This window comes from Somniosus microcephalus, chromosome 7, assembly GCF_052327205.1.
Source record: "Somniosus microcephalus isolate GS21.2 chromosome 7, FLI_Smic_1.0, whole genome shotgun sequence".
Classification (NCBI taxonomy): Eukaryota; Metazoa; Chordata; class Chondrichthyes; order Squaliformes; family Somniosidae; genus Somniosus; species Somniosus microcephalus.
In genome coordinates, this window is record NC_140993.1 from 277,283,578 (window position 1) to 277,301,724 (window position 18,147).

General features: G+C 45.9%; 1 protein-coding gene across 6 annotated transcripts in view; it reads left to right on the forward strand.

Annotated features, from left to right (window-relative positions):
* The window catches only part of LOC147115353 (upstream-binding protein 1-like), a 109,521-nt gene that overhangs the window by 78,354 nt on the left and 13,020 nt on the right, over positions 1-18,147 (forward strand). Inside the window, exon 13 of one of the 6 annotated variants that reach the window (XM_085993888.1) lies at positions 9,748-9,844. The exons of 4 other annotated variants lie outside the window; for them this stretch is intronic. In XM_085993888.1, coding sequence (XP_085850014.1) covers positions 9,748-9,818 — 71 coding nt within the window. In that variant the 3' untranslated portion in view covers positions 9,819-9,844. Of the gene's footprint in view, positions 1-9,747; positions 9,845-11,095; positions 11,194-18,147 lie in introns of those variants that run through there. One more of the 6 variants, XM_085993889.1, reaches the window with a different exon arrangement.

Here is an 18,147-nt window from a genome sequence, read left to right on the forward strand (position 1 = left end):
CAGGGAAACCCCGCGGGCTGGCGGCCGTTAGAGCGGGTCACTTCGGGCCCCGACACTCAAACCTGAGAGGGGGAAGTAGAGAGAGACAGAGAGGGAAGAGGAGAAGGAGAGAGACGGAAGAGGAGAAGGAGAGAGAGAGAGGGAAGAGAGATAGAGAAATTTTTGGAGCTTCAGGCCTGCCTGCAGCGGGCCTGGAGACCAGCACCGAGTCCCCCCTGCGCGAGGGTGAGGAGGAGGAGGAGGGGGGGGGGTTGCTAAACACAATATAAAACTGAAATAAATTGTTAATTAATTCCCTAACACATAATTCAAATATTTACCTTAGTTCCCTAACACACAGAAAGTGTGGGGGAAAAAATCGTGAAAAATCAAGATGGCGGCCACTCACCTCGGTTCAGAAGGATAAGGCCCGCCCACACACGCACCGATTGGTCGACCGGTCAGGTCACCGAAGCGTAGGATTGGTCAATGGTCGAGTCACTCGACACTCAACTGTAGGAAGACCTCGACGTCAGACGGTCGCTAATGAGAGTGGAACGCTGAACGTTTTTGGGATACCGCGGGCGGGATTTTTGTCCGGCCGAAACGTAAATAGGCCTATAACCGGTCCGGAATCGCAAGCTTTCTTTTGAGGCGACGCGCGCGTCGGTACGCTCTGTAACTTCCAAACGCATCGAGACCAGGCGGACAGACAGACAGACAGACAGAAGAGCCGCTTTATATATATATAGATTTATATGCCTATAGAAGACTTTTGGATTCCCTTTTATGTTAGCTGCCAGTCTATTCTCATACTCTCCCTTTGGCCCTCTTATTTCCTTTTTCACTTCCCCTCTGAGTTTTCTATATTCAGCTTGGTTCTCACTTGTATTCGCAACCTGACATCTGTCATAAGCCCCCTTTTTCTGCTTCATCTTACTCTCTCTTTTTTGTCATCCAGGGAGTTCTGGCTTTGGTTGCCCTACCTTTCCACCTCAGGAATGTACCTCGACTGTACCCGAACCATCTCCCCTTTAAAGGCAGCCCATTGTTTGATTACAGTTTTGTCTGCCAATCTTTGATTCCAATTTACCCGGGCCAGATCCGTTCTCAACCCACTGAAATTGGCCTCCCTCCAATTAAATATTTCTACTCTAGATTGCTCCTTGTCCTTGTCCATAGCTAATGTAAACCTTATCATACTCTGATCAATGTTCACCTACTGAAACTTGCTCCACTTGACCCACCTCATTCCCCAGAACCAGAAATGCCTCCTTCCTTGTTGGGCTGGAAATGTGGAAAGTTCTCCTGAACACATTTCAGAATTCTTCCCCCTCTCTGCCCTTTACACTATTACTATCCCAGTCTATTAGGATAATTGAAGTCCCCCATTATCACTACTCTATAGTTCTTGCACCTCTCTGTACTTTCCCTGCAAATTTGTTCCTTTATATCCTTCCCACTAGTTGGTGACCTATAGAATGCACCTAGTAGTGTAATGGCACCTCTATATTGTTTCTTAGCTCTAACCAAATAGATTCTGTTCTTGACCCCTCCAGGACATCCTCTCTCTCCAGCACTAATATTCTCCTTAATCAATACTCCACCCCACCTCCTTTCCTATCTACCCTGAACACTTTTATATCCAGGAATATTTAGTACCCAATCCTGCCCCTTTTTGAGGCAGTTGTCTGTTATTGCCACGACATCATATTCCCATGTGGCCATTTGCACCTGCTGCTCACCAACCTTATTTACCATGCTTCGTGCGTTTACACATATGCACTGTAAACCGATCTTGGACCACCTTGTATTCTCTTAGTCTGACCCCACCTAATACCTTACTATTTCTTACTCTGGTACTATCTGTCTCTCCCAATCCTTTGTGCACCTTGTTTTTCCTTTCTAATGCTACATCCTGGTGCCCATCCCCCTGCCAAATTAGTTGAAACACTCCCCAACAGCACTAGCAACCCCCTCCGCAAGAATATTTTTCCTGGCTCTGTTGAGCAATCTGTCCGGCCTGTACAGGTCCCACCTCCCCCAGAACCAGTCCCAATTTCCCAGGAATCTGAAGCCCTCCCTCCTGCACCATCTCTCCAGCCACGCATTGATCCGCTCTATCCTCCTCCTATTTCTATACTCACTAGCTCATGACACCGGGTGTAATCCAGAGATTACGACCTTTGAGGTGCTGCTTTTTAATCTCTTTCCGAGCTCCCTAAAATCTGCCTGCAGGACCTCATCCCTCTTTCTACCTATGTTGTCGATACTGATGTGGACCAAGACTTCTGACTGATCACCCTCTTTCCCCCCCCCACCACTGCCCCCCCCAGAAAGTCCTGTAGCTACTCAGTGACATCCTTGACCCTGGCACCAGAGAGGCAACATACCATCCTGGAATCATGTCTGTGGCCACAGAAACACCTGTCTGTTCCCCTAACTATTGATCTATCGCTATTGCTTTCCCAATCTTCCTCCAACCCCCTCGTACAGCTGAGCCACCCGTAGTGCCGTGGACTTGGCTCTGGCTGTACACCCCAGAGGAACTGTTGACCTCACCCGTATTCAGCAGTGAGATGCTCTTGGGACTCCTGCACTATCTGCCTGGTCCTCCTTGTCTGTCTGACAGTCACGCATTCCCTCTCTGCCTGGGTCAAATATGATACCAAGGTTGCGAACATTGTGGTTCAGCCTCAGACAGATGTTAGGGAGAGGGGTGGAGTCAGTGGCGAGGGAAAGGAGATGGTGGCAGGGACTGAAAAAAGTTGGTTTAGGTCTTCCCAATATTTAATGTGAGAAAAATTCTGCTCATCCAGAACTGGACGTTGGACAAATTGTCTCACAATTTAGAGACAGTGGAGGGGTCGAGAGAAGTGGTGGTGAGGTAGAGCTGGGTGTCGTCAGCGTACATGTGGAAACTGACGCTCTGTTTTCGGATGATGTCGCCAAGGGACAGCATGTAGATGAGAAATAGGAGGATCAAGGATAGATCCTTGGGGGACACCAGAGGTAATGATGCGGGAGCGGGAAGCAAAGCCGTTGCAGGTGATTCTCTGGCTACGATTAGATAGATAAGAATGGAACCAGGTGAGTGCAGTCCCACCCAGCTGGATGACGGTGGCGAGGCGTTGGAGAAGGATGGAGTGGTCAACCGTGTCAAAAGCTGCAGATAAGTCGAGAAGGACGAGGGGGGCTAGTTTACCTTTGTCACAGTCACAAAACACCACCCAAAAAAATGTAAACCATACACAACTGCTACTTTTCAGAATATAAATGGCAAGATACTCGGCTGTCATTTCACAGCAGTAATTCAATAGTGCTGTCAGTTGACAATCGTAAAAATTTGTGCTTTGCTCTGTAGGTTTGTCATGACGGATGATCGGTTTAGATTATTGATTTGTAATTATTCACAGATACCAGGGGACAATAATGTAATGGCTGGTGCCCATAGACCTGCTGTGCATTAGTTGCTGCCTCCCCACGTTAGATTTTGCTAAAGCCTGCTCGACACCTGTTGCTCAAGCCATGTCCTTTTGCACTCCTGAAGTTCTTGTGGTGCTGAGAGCTGCACACTATTCATAGTATCAAGTGCCACTTACTCACCAATAACCTGCTCACTGATAGAAACATAGAAGATAGGAGCAGCAGTAGGCCATTCGGCCCCTCGAGCCTGCTCCGCCATTCAATGAGATCATGGCTGATCATCCAAACTCAGTACCCTGCTCCTCCTATCTTCTATGTTTCTATGTGGCAGAGAATTCCACAGCTTCACCACACTCTGGGTGAAGAAATTCCTCCTCATTTCAGTCCTAAATGGCCTACCCCTGGTTCTGGACTCCCCGGCCATCAGAAACATCCTTCCTGCATCTAGTCTGTCTAGGCCTGACAGAATTTTATAGGTTTCGATGAGATCCCCTCTCAATCTTCTAAACTCCAGTGAGTATAAGCCCAATCGACACAATCTCTCCTCATATGTCATTCCTGCCATCCCAGGTATCAGCCTGGTGAATCTTCGCTGCACTCCTTCCATGGCAAGAACGTCCTTCCTCAGATAAGGCGACCAAAACTGCGCACAATACTCAAGGTGTGGTCTCACCAAGGCCCTGTACAACTGCAGCAAGACATCCTTGTTCCTGTACTCGAACCCTCTTGCTACGAAGGCCAACATACCATTTGCCTTCTTAACCGCCTGCTGTACCTGCATGCTTACCTTCAGCGACTGGTGCACAAGAACACCCAGGTCTCTTTGCATTTCCCCTTCTCCCAATCTATTGCCATTCAAATAATCTGCCTTCCTGTTTTTGACACCAAAGTGGATAACCTCACATTTATCCACATTATAGTGCATTTGCCATGTTTCTGCCCAATCACCCAACCTGTCCAAATCGTACTGGAGTTTCACGACATCCTCCTCACAGCATACCCTCCCACCCAGCTTTGTGTCGTCTGCAAATTTGGAGATATTACATCCAATTCCCTCGTCCAGATCATTAATATATATTGTGAACAGCTGGGGTCCTAGGACCGATCCTTGCGGTACCCCACTAGTCACTGCCTGCCACTCGGGAAAACGACCCGTTTATTCCAACTCTCTGCTTTCTGTCCGCCAACCAGTTCTCTATCCAAGTCAATACCTTTCCCCCAATCCCATATGCCTTAATTTTGCACGCTAATCTCTTACGCGGTAACAGAAGGCAGTAGAGGCCAATACATTATATTCAAGGAGGAGTTGGATATATTTCTTAAGGCTAAAGGGATCAAGGGGTATGGGGAGAAAGCAGGGAATGGGTACTGAATTTGGATGATCAGCCATGATCGCATTGAATGGCGGAGCAGGCTCGAGGGGCCGAATGGCCTACTCCTGCTCCTATCTTCTATGTTTCCAAATACACCACATCGACTGGTGCTCAGTTTGGGTTCCGCCAAGACCACTCGGCTGCCGACCTCATTACAGCCTTGGTCCAAACATGGACAAAGGAGCTGAATTCCAGAGGTGAGGTGAGTGTGACTGTCCTTGACATCAAGGCAGCATTTGACCGAGTGTGGCATTAAGGAGCCCTAGTAAAACTGAAGTCAATGGGAATCAGGGAGAAAACTCTCCACTGGCTGGAGTCATACCTAGCACAAAGGAAGATGGTTGCGGTGGTTGAAGGTCAATCATCACAGCCACAGGACATCGCTGCAGGAGTTCCTCAGGGCAGTGTCCTAGGCCCAACCATCTTCAGCTGCTTCATCAATGACCATCCCTCCAGCATAAGGTCAGAAATGGGGATGTTCGCTGATGACTGCACAGTGCTCAGTGCCATTCACAACTCCTCAGACAATGAAGCAGCCCATGCCCGCATGCAACAAGATCTGGACGACGTTCAGGTCTGGGCTGATAAGTGGCAGGTAACATTCGCGCCACAGAAGTGCCAGGAAATGACTATCTCCAACAAGCGAGAGTCTAAGCACCGTCCCTCGACATTCAACGGCATTACCATCGCCGAATCCCCCACCATCAACATCCTGGGGGTTACTATTGACCAGAAACTTAACTGGACCAGCCACATAAATACTGTGGCTACAAGAGCAGGTCAGAGGCTGGGTATTCTGTGGCGAGTGTCTCACCTCCTGACTCCCCAAAGCTTTTCTACCATCTACAAGGCACAAGTAAGGAGTTTGATGGAATACTCTCCACTTGCCTGGATGAGTGCAGCTCCAACAACACTCAGGAAGCTCGACACCATCCAGGACAAAGCAGCCCGCTTAATTGGCACCCCCTCTACCACCTTAAACATTCACTCCCTCCACCACCGGCGTACCGTGGATGCAGTGTGTACCATCTACAAGATGCACTGCAGCAACTCACCAAGGCTTCTTCGGCAACAACTCCCAAACCCGCAACCTCTTCCACCTAGAAGGACAGGGGCAACAGGCGCATGGGAACACCACCACCTCCAAGTTCCCCTCCAAGTCACACACCATCCTGACTTAGAAGTATATCGTCGATCCTTCATCGTCGCTGGGTCAAAATCCTCGAACTCCCTACCTAACAGCATGTGGGAGTACCTTCACCACACGGACTGTAGCGTTTCAAGAAGGCGGCTCACCATCACCTTCTCAAGGGTAATTAAGGATGGGCAATAAAGGCTGGCCTTGCCAGCGACACCCACATCCCATTAAAAAAACTAATTAAAAAAGAAAATGTGCAAGTCTGATTGAGGCCTAAACTTTATTTATGTTGGGGAATGGCTCCACAATGCATTTTGAGTGCCCGAACAGTGCTCTTTGAATCTGTGTATACAATGGGTGCTGTATGAGAACATAAGAACAAAACAATTAGGAGCAGGAGTAGGCCATGTGACCCCTCAACTGCTCCACCATTCAATAAGATCACGGCTGAACTTCGACCTCAACTCCACTTTCTCGCCCGATCCCCATATCCATTGATTCCCCTAGAGTTCAAAAATCTATCTCTCAGCCTTGAATATACTCAACGATTCAGCATCCACTGCCCTTTGGGGCAGAGAATTCCAAAGATTCACAACCTTCTCAGTGAAGAAATTCTTCCTCATATCAGTCTTAAATGGCTGACCCCTTATCCTGAGACTATGCCCCTAGTTCTAGACTCCTGCCAGGGTAAATAACCTCTCTGCACCTACCCTGTCAATCCCCCTTAGAATCTTGCATGTTTCAATTGGATCACCTCTCATTCTTCTAAACTCCAGAAAGTATAGGCCCATTCTACTCAATCTTTCCTCATAGGAGAAGCCGCTCATCCCAGGAATCAATCTAGTGAACCTTTGTTACACCGCCTCTAAAGTAAGTATATCCTTCCTCAGATAAGGAGACCAAAACTGTGCACAGTACCCCAGGTGTGGTCTCACCAAAGCCCTGTACAATTGTAGTAAGACTTCCTTACTTTTGTACTCCAACCCCATTGCAATAAAGGCCAACATGCAATTTGCCTTCCTAATTGCTTGCTGCACCTGCATTCTAAGTTTCCTGTACAAGGATACCTAAATCTCTCTGAATAGCAACATTTAATAGTTGCTCCTCATTTAAAAAATATTCTGTTTTTGTATTATCCTACCAAAGTGAATAACTTCACATTTCCCCACATTATGTTCCATCTGCCACCTTATTGCCCACTCACTTAACCTGTCTATATCTCTTTGTGTCCTCCTCACAGCTTACTTTTCCCACCATCTTTGTATCATCAGCTAACTTTGATGCATTGCACTCGGTTCCCTCATCTAAGTCATTAATATAGTTTGTAAATAGCTGAGGCCCAAGCACTGATCCTTGTGGCATCCCACTAGTTACAACCTGCCCACCTGAAAATGACCCATTTGTCCCTACTCTCTGTTTTCTGTCCATTAACCAATCCTCAATCCATGCTAATATATCACCCCCAACCCCATGAGCCCTTATCTTGCGTAGCAACCTTTTATGTGGCACCTTATTGAATGCTTTTTGGAAATCCAAATATACTACATCCATGGGTTCCCCTTTATCTAACCTGCTAGTTACATCCTCAAAAAAAACTAATAAATTTGTCAAACATGATTTCCCTTTCATAAAACCATGTTGACTCTGCCTAATCATATGATTTTCTAAGTGCCCTGATACCACTTTCTTTAATAATCGATTTCAGCATTTTCCCGACAACTGATGTCTGGCTAACAGGCCTGTAGTTCCCTGTTTCCTGTCTTCTTCCTTGAATAGCGGGGTTACATTTGCTACTTTCCAATCCGCTGGGACCATTCTAAAATCTAGAGAACCTTTTCCAAAATCTTGCCTCCTTTGCCTTAAAGGGGATTGTGTTTTTCTCACTTCCTGTAAGTAGCTGTTTAGTTTCCACTGATTTCAGGGCAGTTTCGCTGTTTACCTGCTATAGCTGAAAGGGACTTGCTGTCAACTTTTTAAAACTGCACTCTATCTGCTATTCTTGCCCATTTCCCCAAGGATATTTCATTGAGTGCTGCCTATATGAATATACCTCTGGGCATTCCACTGCAATTTCTGGAGGAGGGTCAATGGGAAAATACTAGATAGATGCGTTTGCACCTCTGATAATCAATGAGGGCCTGATATTACATCAGCGCCTGTGTATAGAAGACCAGGCAGCCATACCTGGACATGTTCAAAGATATCTACATGTGGAGACAATGATTTTCGAAGGAGGCTATCACAGAATTGTGCATACTCCTGCAGCAAGACCTGGGAACCGTTTCCAGGACAGGTGGTCGTGAATGTAACGGCTATGTTGAACTTTTATGCTACTCGCTCATTCCATGCACCTGTTGGAGATTTCGGTCACATCTCAACTTTCAGTGCACGCTTCCATCATGCAGGTCACTAATGGCATTTTTTGCTAGAGCCAATGAGTTTATCAGTTTTCCTTTGGAAAGCAGACTGCCTCATGTAAAAGCTCTACATTTTTTTTGTGTGGCAGGATTCCCCAGTAAACAGGGCATTGTTCGCTGCATTTGTGGTCATACGTGCCCGCACCCCTAAAGCTGCTCCATTCATGAACAGAGAGGGGTACCGTTCCAGGAATGCATGACTGGTCAGCAACCATAAGAATAGAAAAAATGTGAATACCCTTTACCCTGGCAGTTGCCATGATTTCTTCGTCTTACGGCAGACTATGATTGCATGCTTATTTGAAGGGGCATGAAAGTTGGATGGATGGCTGCTGGCAAATTGAGGATATATGCTGGAACTGTGGCTGATGACACTACTGCAAAACCCAAGGACAATGGATGAAGAGCTGTGTAGTACAACACACACCTCTACCAAGTTTTTAGTGGAGCCTACCAGGGTGTTAGTGGAGCACATCATCAGTATCTTATAGGTGTGATTCAGGTGCCTGGACAGATTGTGGGAGAGCGACACTGCACTCTGGCCAAGGTGTCCAAGATTATTGCAGATGATTATTTCTTGCATAACTTGGCCCCACAAAGAGGCATAGCCATGCAGTAGGCAGAAGAAAAAGAGAAGTAAGAACCAGAGGCAGACGATGACTCTGACCAGGCTTGTCTGCAGAACTAGCAGTCACTCAGCAAGGGTCACCAGGCAGGCTATAGTAGACCACTCGTTTAGTTAAATGCCTGAAACATCCAATGCACAAATGACCTGCATATAGGCTCAATACCCTTGCCAAATAAAGCATTATTTCCTTTAACTGTATATCAAGACCCATGAATACTGCAGCATTTCTCCCCAACTATTTTAATCTGGCTCATACCAAAAGAATTGGTATGACACATTCCAGTATCAGTCATCCCAACTTATTAACTCTTGCATTGTGTTTTCACTGGGTCTTGTCCCAGTGTTTTCCCTTCGTAAAAGTGTCTATGGCTTCTAAGAACATAAGAAATAGGATCAGGAGTAGGCCATTTGGCCCCTCAAGCCTGCTCTGCCATTTAATGAGATCATGGCTGATCTGATCTTGGGCTCAACTCCATTTCCTTGCCCGCTCCCCATAACCCTTCACTCCCTTATTGTTAAAAAATCTGTCTTATCTCCACCTTAAATATATTCAATGACCCAGCCTCCACAGCTCTCTGGGACAGATAATTCCACAGATTAACGACCCTCAGAAGAAATTCCTTCTCATCTCAGTTTTAAATGGGTGACTCCTTATTCTGAAACTATGCCCCTTAGTTCTGCATTCCCCCATGAGGGGAAACATCTTCTCTGCATCTACCTTGTCGAGCCCCCTCAGTACCGTTTATATGTTTCAATAAGATCACCTCTCATTCTTCTAAATTCCAGTGAATATAGGCCCAACCTGCTCAACCTTTCTTCATAAGTCAACCCCTTCATCTCAGGAATCAACCTCGTGAACCTTCTCTGAACTGCCTCCAATGCAAGTATATCCTTTCTTAAATAAGGAGACCAAAACTGTACGCAGTACTCGTGGTCTCGCCAATACCCTGTACAGTTGTAGCAGGACTTCCTTGCTTTTATACTCCAAACCCCTTGCAATAAAGGCCAACTTTCCATTTGCCTTTTTGATTACTTGTTGTACCTGCATGCTAACTTTTTGTGTTTCACGCACAAGGTCCCCCAGGTCTTTCTGTACTGCAGCATTTTGTAATCTCTCTATTTAAATAATAATTTGCTTTTTTATTTTTCTTACCAAAGTGGATAACCTCACGCTTTCCCACATTATACTCCATCTGCCAAATGTTTGCCCACTCACTTAGCCTGTCTATATCCCTTTGCAGATTCTTCGTGTCCTCTTCACAACTTGCTTTCCCACCTATCTTTGTATCATCAGCAAATTTAGCTACATTACACTCGGTCCCTTCATCCAAGTCATTAATGTAGATTGTAAATAGTTGAGGCCCCGGCACTGATCCCTGTGGCACCCCACTAGTTACCATTTGCCAACCGGAAAATGACCCATTTATCCCGACACTCTGATTTCTGTCAGTTAGCCAATCCTCTATCCATGCTAATATATTACCCCCAACCCCGTGAGCTCTTATCTTGTGTATTAACCTTTTATGTGGCACCTTATCGAATGCCTTCTGGAAATCCAAATACACAACATCCACTGGTTCCCCTTTATCGTTACATCCTCAAAGAAATCCAGCAAATTTGTCAAACATGATTTCCCTTTCATAAAACCATGCTGACTCTGCTTGACTGTATTATGATTTTCTAAATGTCCTGCTACTGACAGATGTTAGGCTAACTGGTCTATAGTTTCCTGCTTTCTATCTCCCTTCTTAAATAGGGGTGTTACATTTGCAGTTTTCCAATCTGCTGGGACCTTTCCAGAATCCAGGGAATTTTGGTATATTACAACCAATGCATCCACTATCTCTGCAGCCACTTCTTTTAAGACCCTAGGATGCAGGCCATCAGGTCCAGGGGACTTGTCGGCCTTTAGCCCCATTAGTTTATCGAGTACTTTTTCTTTAGTGATAGTGATTGTTTTAAGTTCCCCCCCCCCTCCCTATAGCCCCTTGATTATGTACTATTGGGATGGTTTTAGTGTCTTCTACCGTGAAGACTGATACAAAATATTTGTTCAAAGTCTGTGCCATTTCCCTGCTCCCCATTATTAATTCCCCAGTCACATTCTGCTTCCTAATACTGTGCCACTCCTCAGTGTTTCCTCAGTAGAAGGAGGAAGTGAAGTGGATGAATACCAGATGTCGGTGCCTGTCTCTAACAGTGGTTGAAAAAAAATGGGCATGCCTGTGCATTTAGAAGGTAAATAAACAGTCAGCAGAGTGCTGAGCATTCTTGCAATGCAAAGCAGGGGGTGCGGGCGGGGAAAGGGTTCCAGATTTCCACTACCCCACCCTTTGTGTGAAGAAGTGCTTCCTGACATCACCCCTGAACGGCCTGGCTCTAATTTTAAGGTACTGACCCTTTGTTCTGGACTCTCTTCTCCCCCCGCAACACCAGAGGAAATAACTTTGCTCTTTCCACCCTATCGAATCCTTTAATCATAAACATATCACCCCTTAATCTTCTATACAAACCTAGTCTATGCAACCTCTCCTCCTAATTCATAGAATCGAAGATACTTGAAGGAGGCCATTCGCCCCGTCGTGCCTGTGCTGGCTCTTGGAAAGACTAGTCATGCTCAGTCCCCCATCCCCGCTTTTTGTCCCTAACCCTGTAGGTTCCTCATCCTCAAGTTCCTGTCCATTGCCCTTTTAAAATTATTTCTGGAATCTGTTTCCACCACCTTTTCAGGTAGAACGTTCCAGATCCCGACAACTGATTAAAGTTTCTCCTCATCTCCCCTCTCGATCTTTTGCCAATTATTTTGAATCTATGACCCGTGGTTGTTGACCCACTTGCCAGAGGGAATATCTTTATCGACTCTATCAAAACCTCTCATCATCTTGAAAACCTCTATTAGGCCACATCTTAACCTTCTCTGTTCCAAGGAGAACCGTCCTAAGTTTTGCAACCTCTCCTGATAAATGAAGTCCATCATCCCATGTAAACCTCCTGTACCCTTTCTAAGGCCTTTAAATCTTTCCTGAAGTGCGGTGCCCAGAATTGTCCACAATACTCCAGTTGAGGCCTAACCAGTGTTATAAAGTTCCAGCCTGATCTCTTTGCTTTTATATTCTATTCCTCTGTTTATAAATCCCAGTAACCCATAGGCTTTTTAACCCCTGATCAACTTGCTCTGCCACCTTTAAGGATTTATGTATATGGACACCGAGGTCTCTCTGCTCATCGACACTTTTCAGAATCGTGCCATTTCTAGTAAACCGTCTTTCCATATTAGTCCTCCCAAAGTGCATCACTTCACACTTCACCATCCTGTCCATGTCATCCTGAAGTCTACAACAATCCTCACCATTACTACTTTGCCAAGTTTAGTATCATCTGTAAACTTTATAATGATACTCCCTACACCCGAGTCTAGGTCATTTGTAAAAAGTGAAAAGCGTAATGGACTCAAAACTGATCCTTGGGGATCACCACTGCAAACCACCTCCCAGTCTGAGAAACATCCTTCCACCACTACCCTTTGCTTCCTGGCACTGAGCCAATTTTTTTTATCCGTGCTGCCGCTTTCCCCTTAATTCCAGTAGCTTCTGTCTTCACCCTTTTAGAGTTCAATTTTTGCGAATCTGTGTTGCACTGCCTCCAGGGCAAATATGTAAAACACCATTGTAAAGTGAGGGAAATGTGAGCTGTGTTTAACCCAGCTTTTCTGAGAACAGCAAATTTTTTCCACATTTGCTGCCTGCTTCGGTGTACAGGTGAAACATCATTAACTTTGGCAGCTTCATCCAGGCTGCTACTCTTGACTGTAGGGTGTCCCTCTGCTCCCAAAAATCCATCTCTTTTTGTAGGACCTCCAAAACCATTTTTTGGCATTTGGAAGCATTTCCTTTTAAGGACGAACCAGCAGTTTTTTAAGAGCTGTTATCCGTGGAAATTACATTTTGAAAACATGCCATGCATGCTCCTAGACCGCCAAGAGTGCCGCACTTGCATAGATGACCTTGTACCGTATTATAGTGCAAGGTCACATTTCTTCACTACAGGCGCCCAGTATCGAATCAGCAGTGCTTCTGTGCTGGGACTGCATTATTAACTCCCATCCATTTATATGTCTTAACACCTAATCCCCATGTTGAAAAGGTATATCCAAGCTTTGATAGGTCTAATAATATTTCAACTGTAGTCCTGTAACAAATGAGCTAGAATTCAGCGACTCCAATCTGTGATCTCGGGAGCAGGTCTGAGAGATGTTTTTGAAACAGGACGTCATTACGAGAGTGAACATTGTCCAACTCTAGTAAAATTAGTTTTTTTTTACCTTTCTACTTCGCTATTGGATCACCTATAAAAAAAAAAATGCAGTTGCAAGAGATAAGTCCAGACGCCTGAATTTGAAGTGTATATTTTGATGAAATTAATAAAGCCAAAATTCTTAAAGCCATATTTAATCTTGGCAGAAGATAATATAAATGTACACAAACACACACACATTGAGAAAATGTGTTTTTTGGTGTAAAACCTGACATGCTAGCTATTTCTGTCATTCTTAATGAACCAGAGAGTGAATCAGGTTGTATCCACCTTTAGCTATGATATTCCTGCTGGACTGTGGCACAGCTGGTGAAGTTGCCATGTGCTTAAAACATGGGATAACAACTACCTGCACTAAACTGTGAGAATGATGTATCTTTGAAATAATGTAATGTGCTTTTTAAGAAAAGGAAGGCTCTTTCAACAACAGTTCACTGTCCATTTTCACATCCTGAGTTCTACAGAATGGTTGGGACCAAGATACACTGAGTAGTTCCTATTAGGCCTTGTAAGAGGCAGAGCCTCCACTTGCTCCATACAAGGCCATTGACATGGAGAGGCCTGGACAGGGACACCGGAAAGTCGAGAGTTCCTGTGCTCCAGCTGGTCAGTTGAAACCCAACATGCAGTCAGCATATTTTTGCGACCAGGCATACCAGTCAATCAAGGTGGCAGAAGTGGGTCCCATCTGGCAGTGTAAGCTGGGGTTGGGGTTTGGACCTCCTGAAGAGGAAGACTGAAGTTTATTTTTTAAGTAATTACAAGTGGCCCCGTTAATAAAGTGGCTGTGGGGTTACTTTATTTCAGTGAGGATCCCTGTCTGGCTCCTCGGTTTAGATGAAGAAGGGTGGGAGGAGGCTCATGTGGAGCATAAACACTGGCCTGGATCTTTTGGGCCGAATGGCCTGTTTCTGTGCTGTAAATACTTTGTAATCCTATGCCACTGCATGCAACCTCTTCTGGGACAGTCCAGATGTGTGTGTCTCAGCATCAAAGATTCACTTCTGACATTGCTCCCTAACCCCATAAAATACAGTGATGGAGGTGCGCCCTGGCATTTGTGCCGACCTGCAGCTATAACAGCCACCGCCCCCCCCCCCCCTGGGATTTTTGGGGGTCACTGTCTTCTACTTGAGCATGAAGAAAGACAGTCTTGGACACCTCTAGTAGTGCACATGCATCTTAGTTAATTATGAGGCTTCTAGAGCAGGAAGTGCTTACAACTCTGGTATGTCAGTTTTAGCACACTTGAGCTTCACACTTCATTTCCTGTTGAGGTTGATGAAGGCTGCATGTACTAGTTCATCTCTGGAGCAGTAACCACCTTATTTAAGATGGTGACCTAGATTGTTCACCATTTAGATTCTTCGGTGTTGATGATGGTCTCTGCCCAGCTTTCTCCTTCAGATTTCCAGGTTGTGTGTGTCGATGCATTCATCTTCGCCATAGCCACTGCACTTAATTGGAACTTGAATTTTCCCTAAGTTGAACTTTGGGGGGTCTCTTCTTTCCCCCCCCCCCCTCCCCTATTTAAAGTCAGAGTTCTTGTTAAATATTTGTGGTTGAGGCGCATTGTCCTCTTGAGGAAGAAACATTCTTCCTATTCAAACAGAATGGTTTCTCTTTGCTTTCCCTTAGGAAAGATATTGGCGCTACATCTCTTATTATTGAGATGTGTGCTTTGGATCATTGATTTACTGCATACATACAGCAGCTTATTGCTGCATCCAGAACATTTATACACACTTACGGTAAAAGTGCTTTGAACCCGATATGTAAATACATTGACTATGCACTTCAGCAATCTGTTGCCGAAAAGCTATAATACATGACTGAAAAGGTTCCATGGCATACAATATTAAAAACTTGCCTTGTGTAAAATAAAAATGGGTAAAACTTATTCTAATGACGATTCTTAAAGGTAATGTACATGTTCCCTCTTGGAATGCTCTGTGGAGCTAACTATAAATTGTAGATGTTTTCTTAAGAGAATCTAATGTTGACTGCTTATAATTCATTCAGAGTAACAGTCTGAAGATTACTGGCCATAGAACAGCTGATTAAAATTTTTTTTAAATTCATTCATGGGATATGGCCGTCGCTAGTATGGCAAACATTATTGCCCATCCCTAATTGACCTCGAAGATGGTGGTGAGCCAACTTGTTGAACCGCTGCAGTCCGTGTGGTGAAGGTACTCTCACAGTGCTGTTAGGGAGGGAGTTCCAGGATTTTGACCCAGCGATGATGAAGGAACAGCGATATAGTTCCAAGTTGGGATGGTGTGTGACTTGGAAGGGAACTTGGAGGTGGTGGTATTCCCACGCACTTGTTACCCTTGTCCTAGGTGGTAGAGGATGCGGGTTTGGGAGCTGCTGTCGAAGAAGCCTTGGCGAGTTGCTGCAGTGCATCTTGTAGATGGTACACACTGCAGCCACAGTGGAGGGAGTGAATGTTTAAGGTGGTGGATGAGGTGCCAATCAAGCTGGCTGCATTGTCCTAGATGGTGTTGAGTTTCTTAGTGTTTTTGGAGCTGCACTCATCCAGACAAGTGGAGAGTATTCCATCACATTCCTGACTTGTGCCTTGTAGGTGGTTGAAAGGCTTTGGCGAGTCAGAAGGTCAGTCATTCGCCCAGAATACCCAGCCTCTCGTCTCTTGTAGCCGCAGTGTTTATGTGGTTGTTCCAGTTGAGTTTCTGGTGACCCATAGGATGTTGATGGTAGGGTGTTTGATGGTCATGCCATTGAATGTCATGGGGAGGTGGTTAGATTCACTCTTATTGGAGATGGTCATTGCTTGGCATTTGTGTGACGTGAATGTCACTTGCCACTTATCAGCTCAAGCGTGGATGTAGTCCAGGTCTTGCTGCACGTAGACATGGACTGCTTCATTATCTGAGAAATTGTGAATGGAACTGAACACAGTGCAATCATTGAAAATCCCTGTGCTGCTTGATAGCACTGTCAACGACACCTTCCATTGCACTGTTGATGATTGAGAGTAGGCTGATGGGGTGGGAATTGGCCAGATTGGATTTAACCTTTTTTATGGACAGGGCATACCTGGGCTATTTTGTACTTTGTCAGGTAGATGCCAGTGTTGTAGCTGTACTGGAACATTGGGGCGAGTTCTGGAGCACAAGTCTTCAGCACTACATCCGGGATGTTGTCAAGGCCCATAGCCTTTGCTGTATCCAGTGCACTTAGCCATTTCTTGATATCACGTGGAGTGAATCGAATTGGCTGAAGACTGGCATCTGTAATGATGGGAACCTCTGGAGGAGGCAGAGCTGGAACATCCACTTGGCACTTCTGCCTGAAGCTGGTTGCAAACACTTCAGCCTTGTCTTTTGAACTCGTGCCTGGATCCACCATCATTGAGGATTTTTAAATTTTATTTATTGATGGGATGTGGGCGTCGCTGGCTAGGCCTGCATTTAGCGCCCATCCCTAATTGCCCTCGAAGATGGTGGTGAGCCGCCTTCTTGAACCGCTGCAGTCCATATGGTGTAGGTACACCCACAATGCTGTTAGGAAGGGAGTTCCAGGATTTTGGCCCAGCGACAGTGAAGGAATGGCGATACAGGTCCAAGTCAGGATGGTGTGTGGCTTGGAGGGGAACTTGTAGGTGGTGATGTTCCCATGCGTCTGCTGCCCATGTCCTTCTAAGTGGTAGAGGTCGCGGGTTTGGAAGGTGCTGTTGAAGGAGCTTTGGCGAGTTGCTGCAGTGCATCTTGTAGATGGTACACACTGCAGCCACAGTGCGCCGGTGGTGGAGGGAGTGAATGTTGAAGGTGGAGGATGGAGTGCCAATCAAGCGGGCTGCTTTATCCTGAATGGTGTCGAGCTTCTTGAGTGTTGTTGGAGCTGCACTCATCCAGGCAAGTGGAGAGTATTCCATCACACTCCTGACTTGTGCCTTGTAGATGGTGGAAAGGCTTTGGGGAGTCAGGAGGTGAGACACTCGCTGCAGAATTCCCATCCTCTGGCCTGCTCTTGTAGCCACAGTATTTATATGGCTGGTTCAGTTTCTGATCAATGGTAACCCCCAGGATGTTGATAGTGGGGGATTCAGTGATGGTAATGCCATTGAATGTCAAGGGGAGATGGTTAGAGTCTCGCTTGTTGGAGATAGTCATTGCCTGGCACTTGTGTGGTGTGAATGTTACTTGCCACTTGTCAGCCCAAGTCTGAATGTTGTCCAGGTCTTGCTGCATATGGACACGGACTGCGTCAGTATCTGACGAGTCTCGAATGGTGCTGAACAGTGTGCAATCGTCAGCGAACATCCCCACTTCTGACCTTATGATGGAGGGAAGGTCATTGATGAAACAGCTGAAGATGGTTCAGCTGGGGATGTTCATGGAACCGCCTTCCTGTCATTAGTTTTAATTGTCCACCAACATTAGCGACTGGATGTGGCGTGGCAGGACTGCACAGCTTTGATCTGATCAGTTGATTATGGGATCGCTTGGCTCATGCTGCTTCTGCTGTTCAGCATGCGTTGTCGCTTCACCAGGTTGGTGGTCTCATTTTTAGGTATGCCTGGTGCTGCTCCTGGCATGCTCTTCTACACTCCTTGAACCAGGGTTGGTCATCTGGCTTGATGGTAATGGCAGAGTGGGAAATATGCCATGAGGTTGCAGATTGTGGTGGAATACAATGTGGCTATTAATGGCCCACAGTGCCTCAAGGGTGCCCAGTTTTGAACTGCGAGATCTGTTCTGAGTTTATTGCATTTGGCATGGTGGTAGTGCCACACAACTCGATGGAAGTGTGTCCTCAGTGTGAAGACAGGACTTCGTCTCCACAAGGACTGTGCGATGATCACTCCTACCAATACTGTCATGGGCAGATTGGTGAAGACAGGGT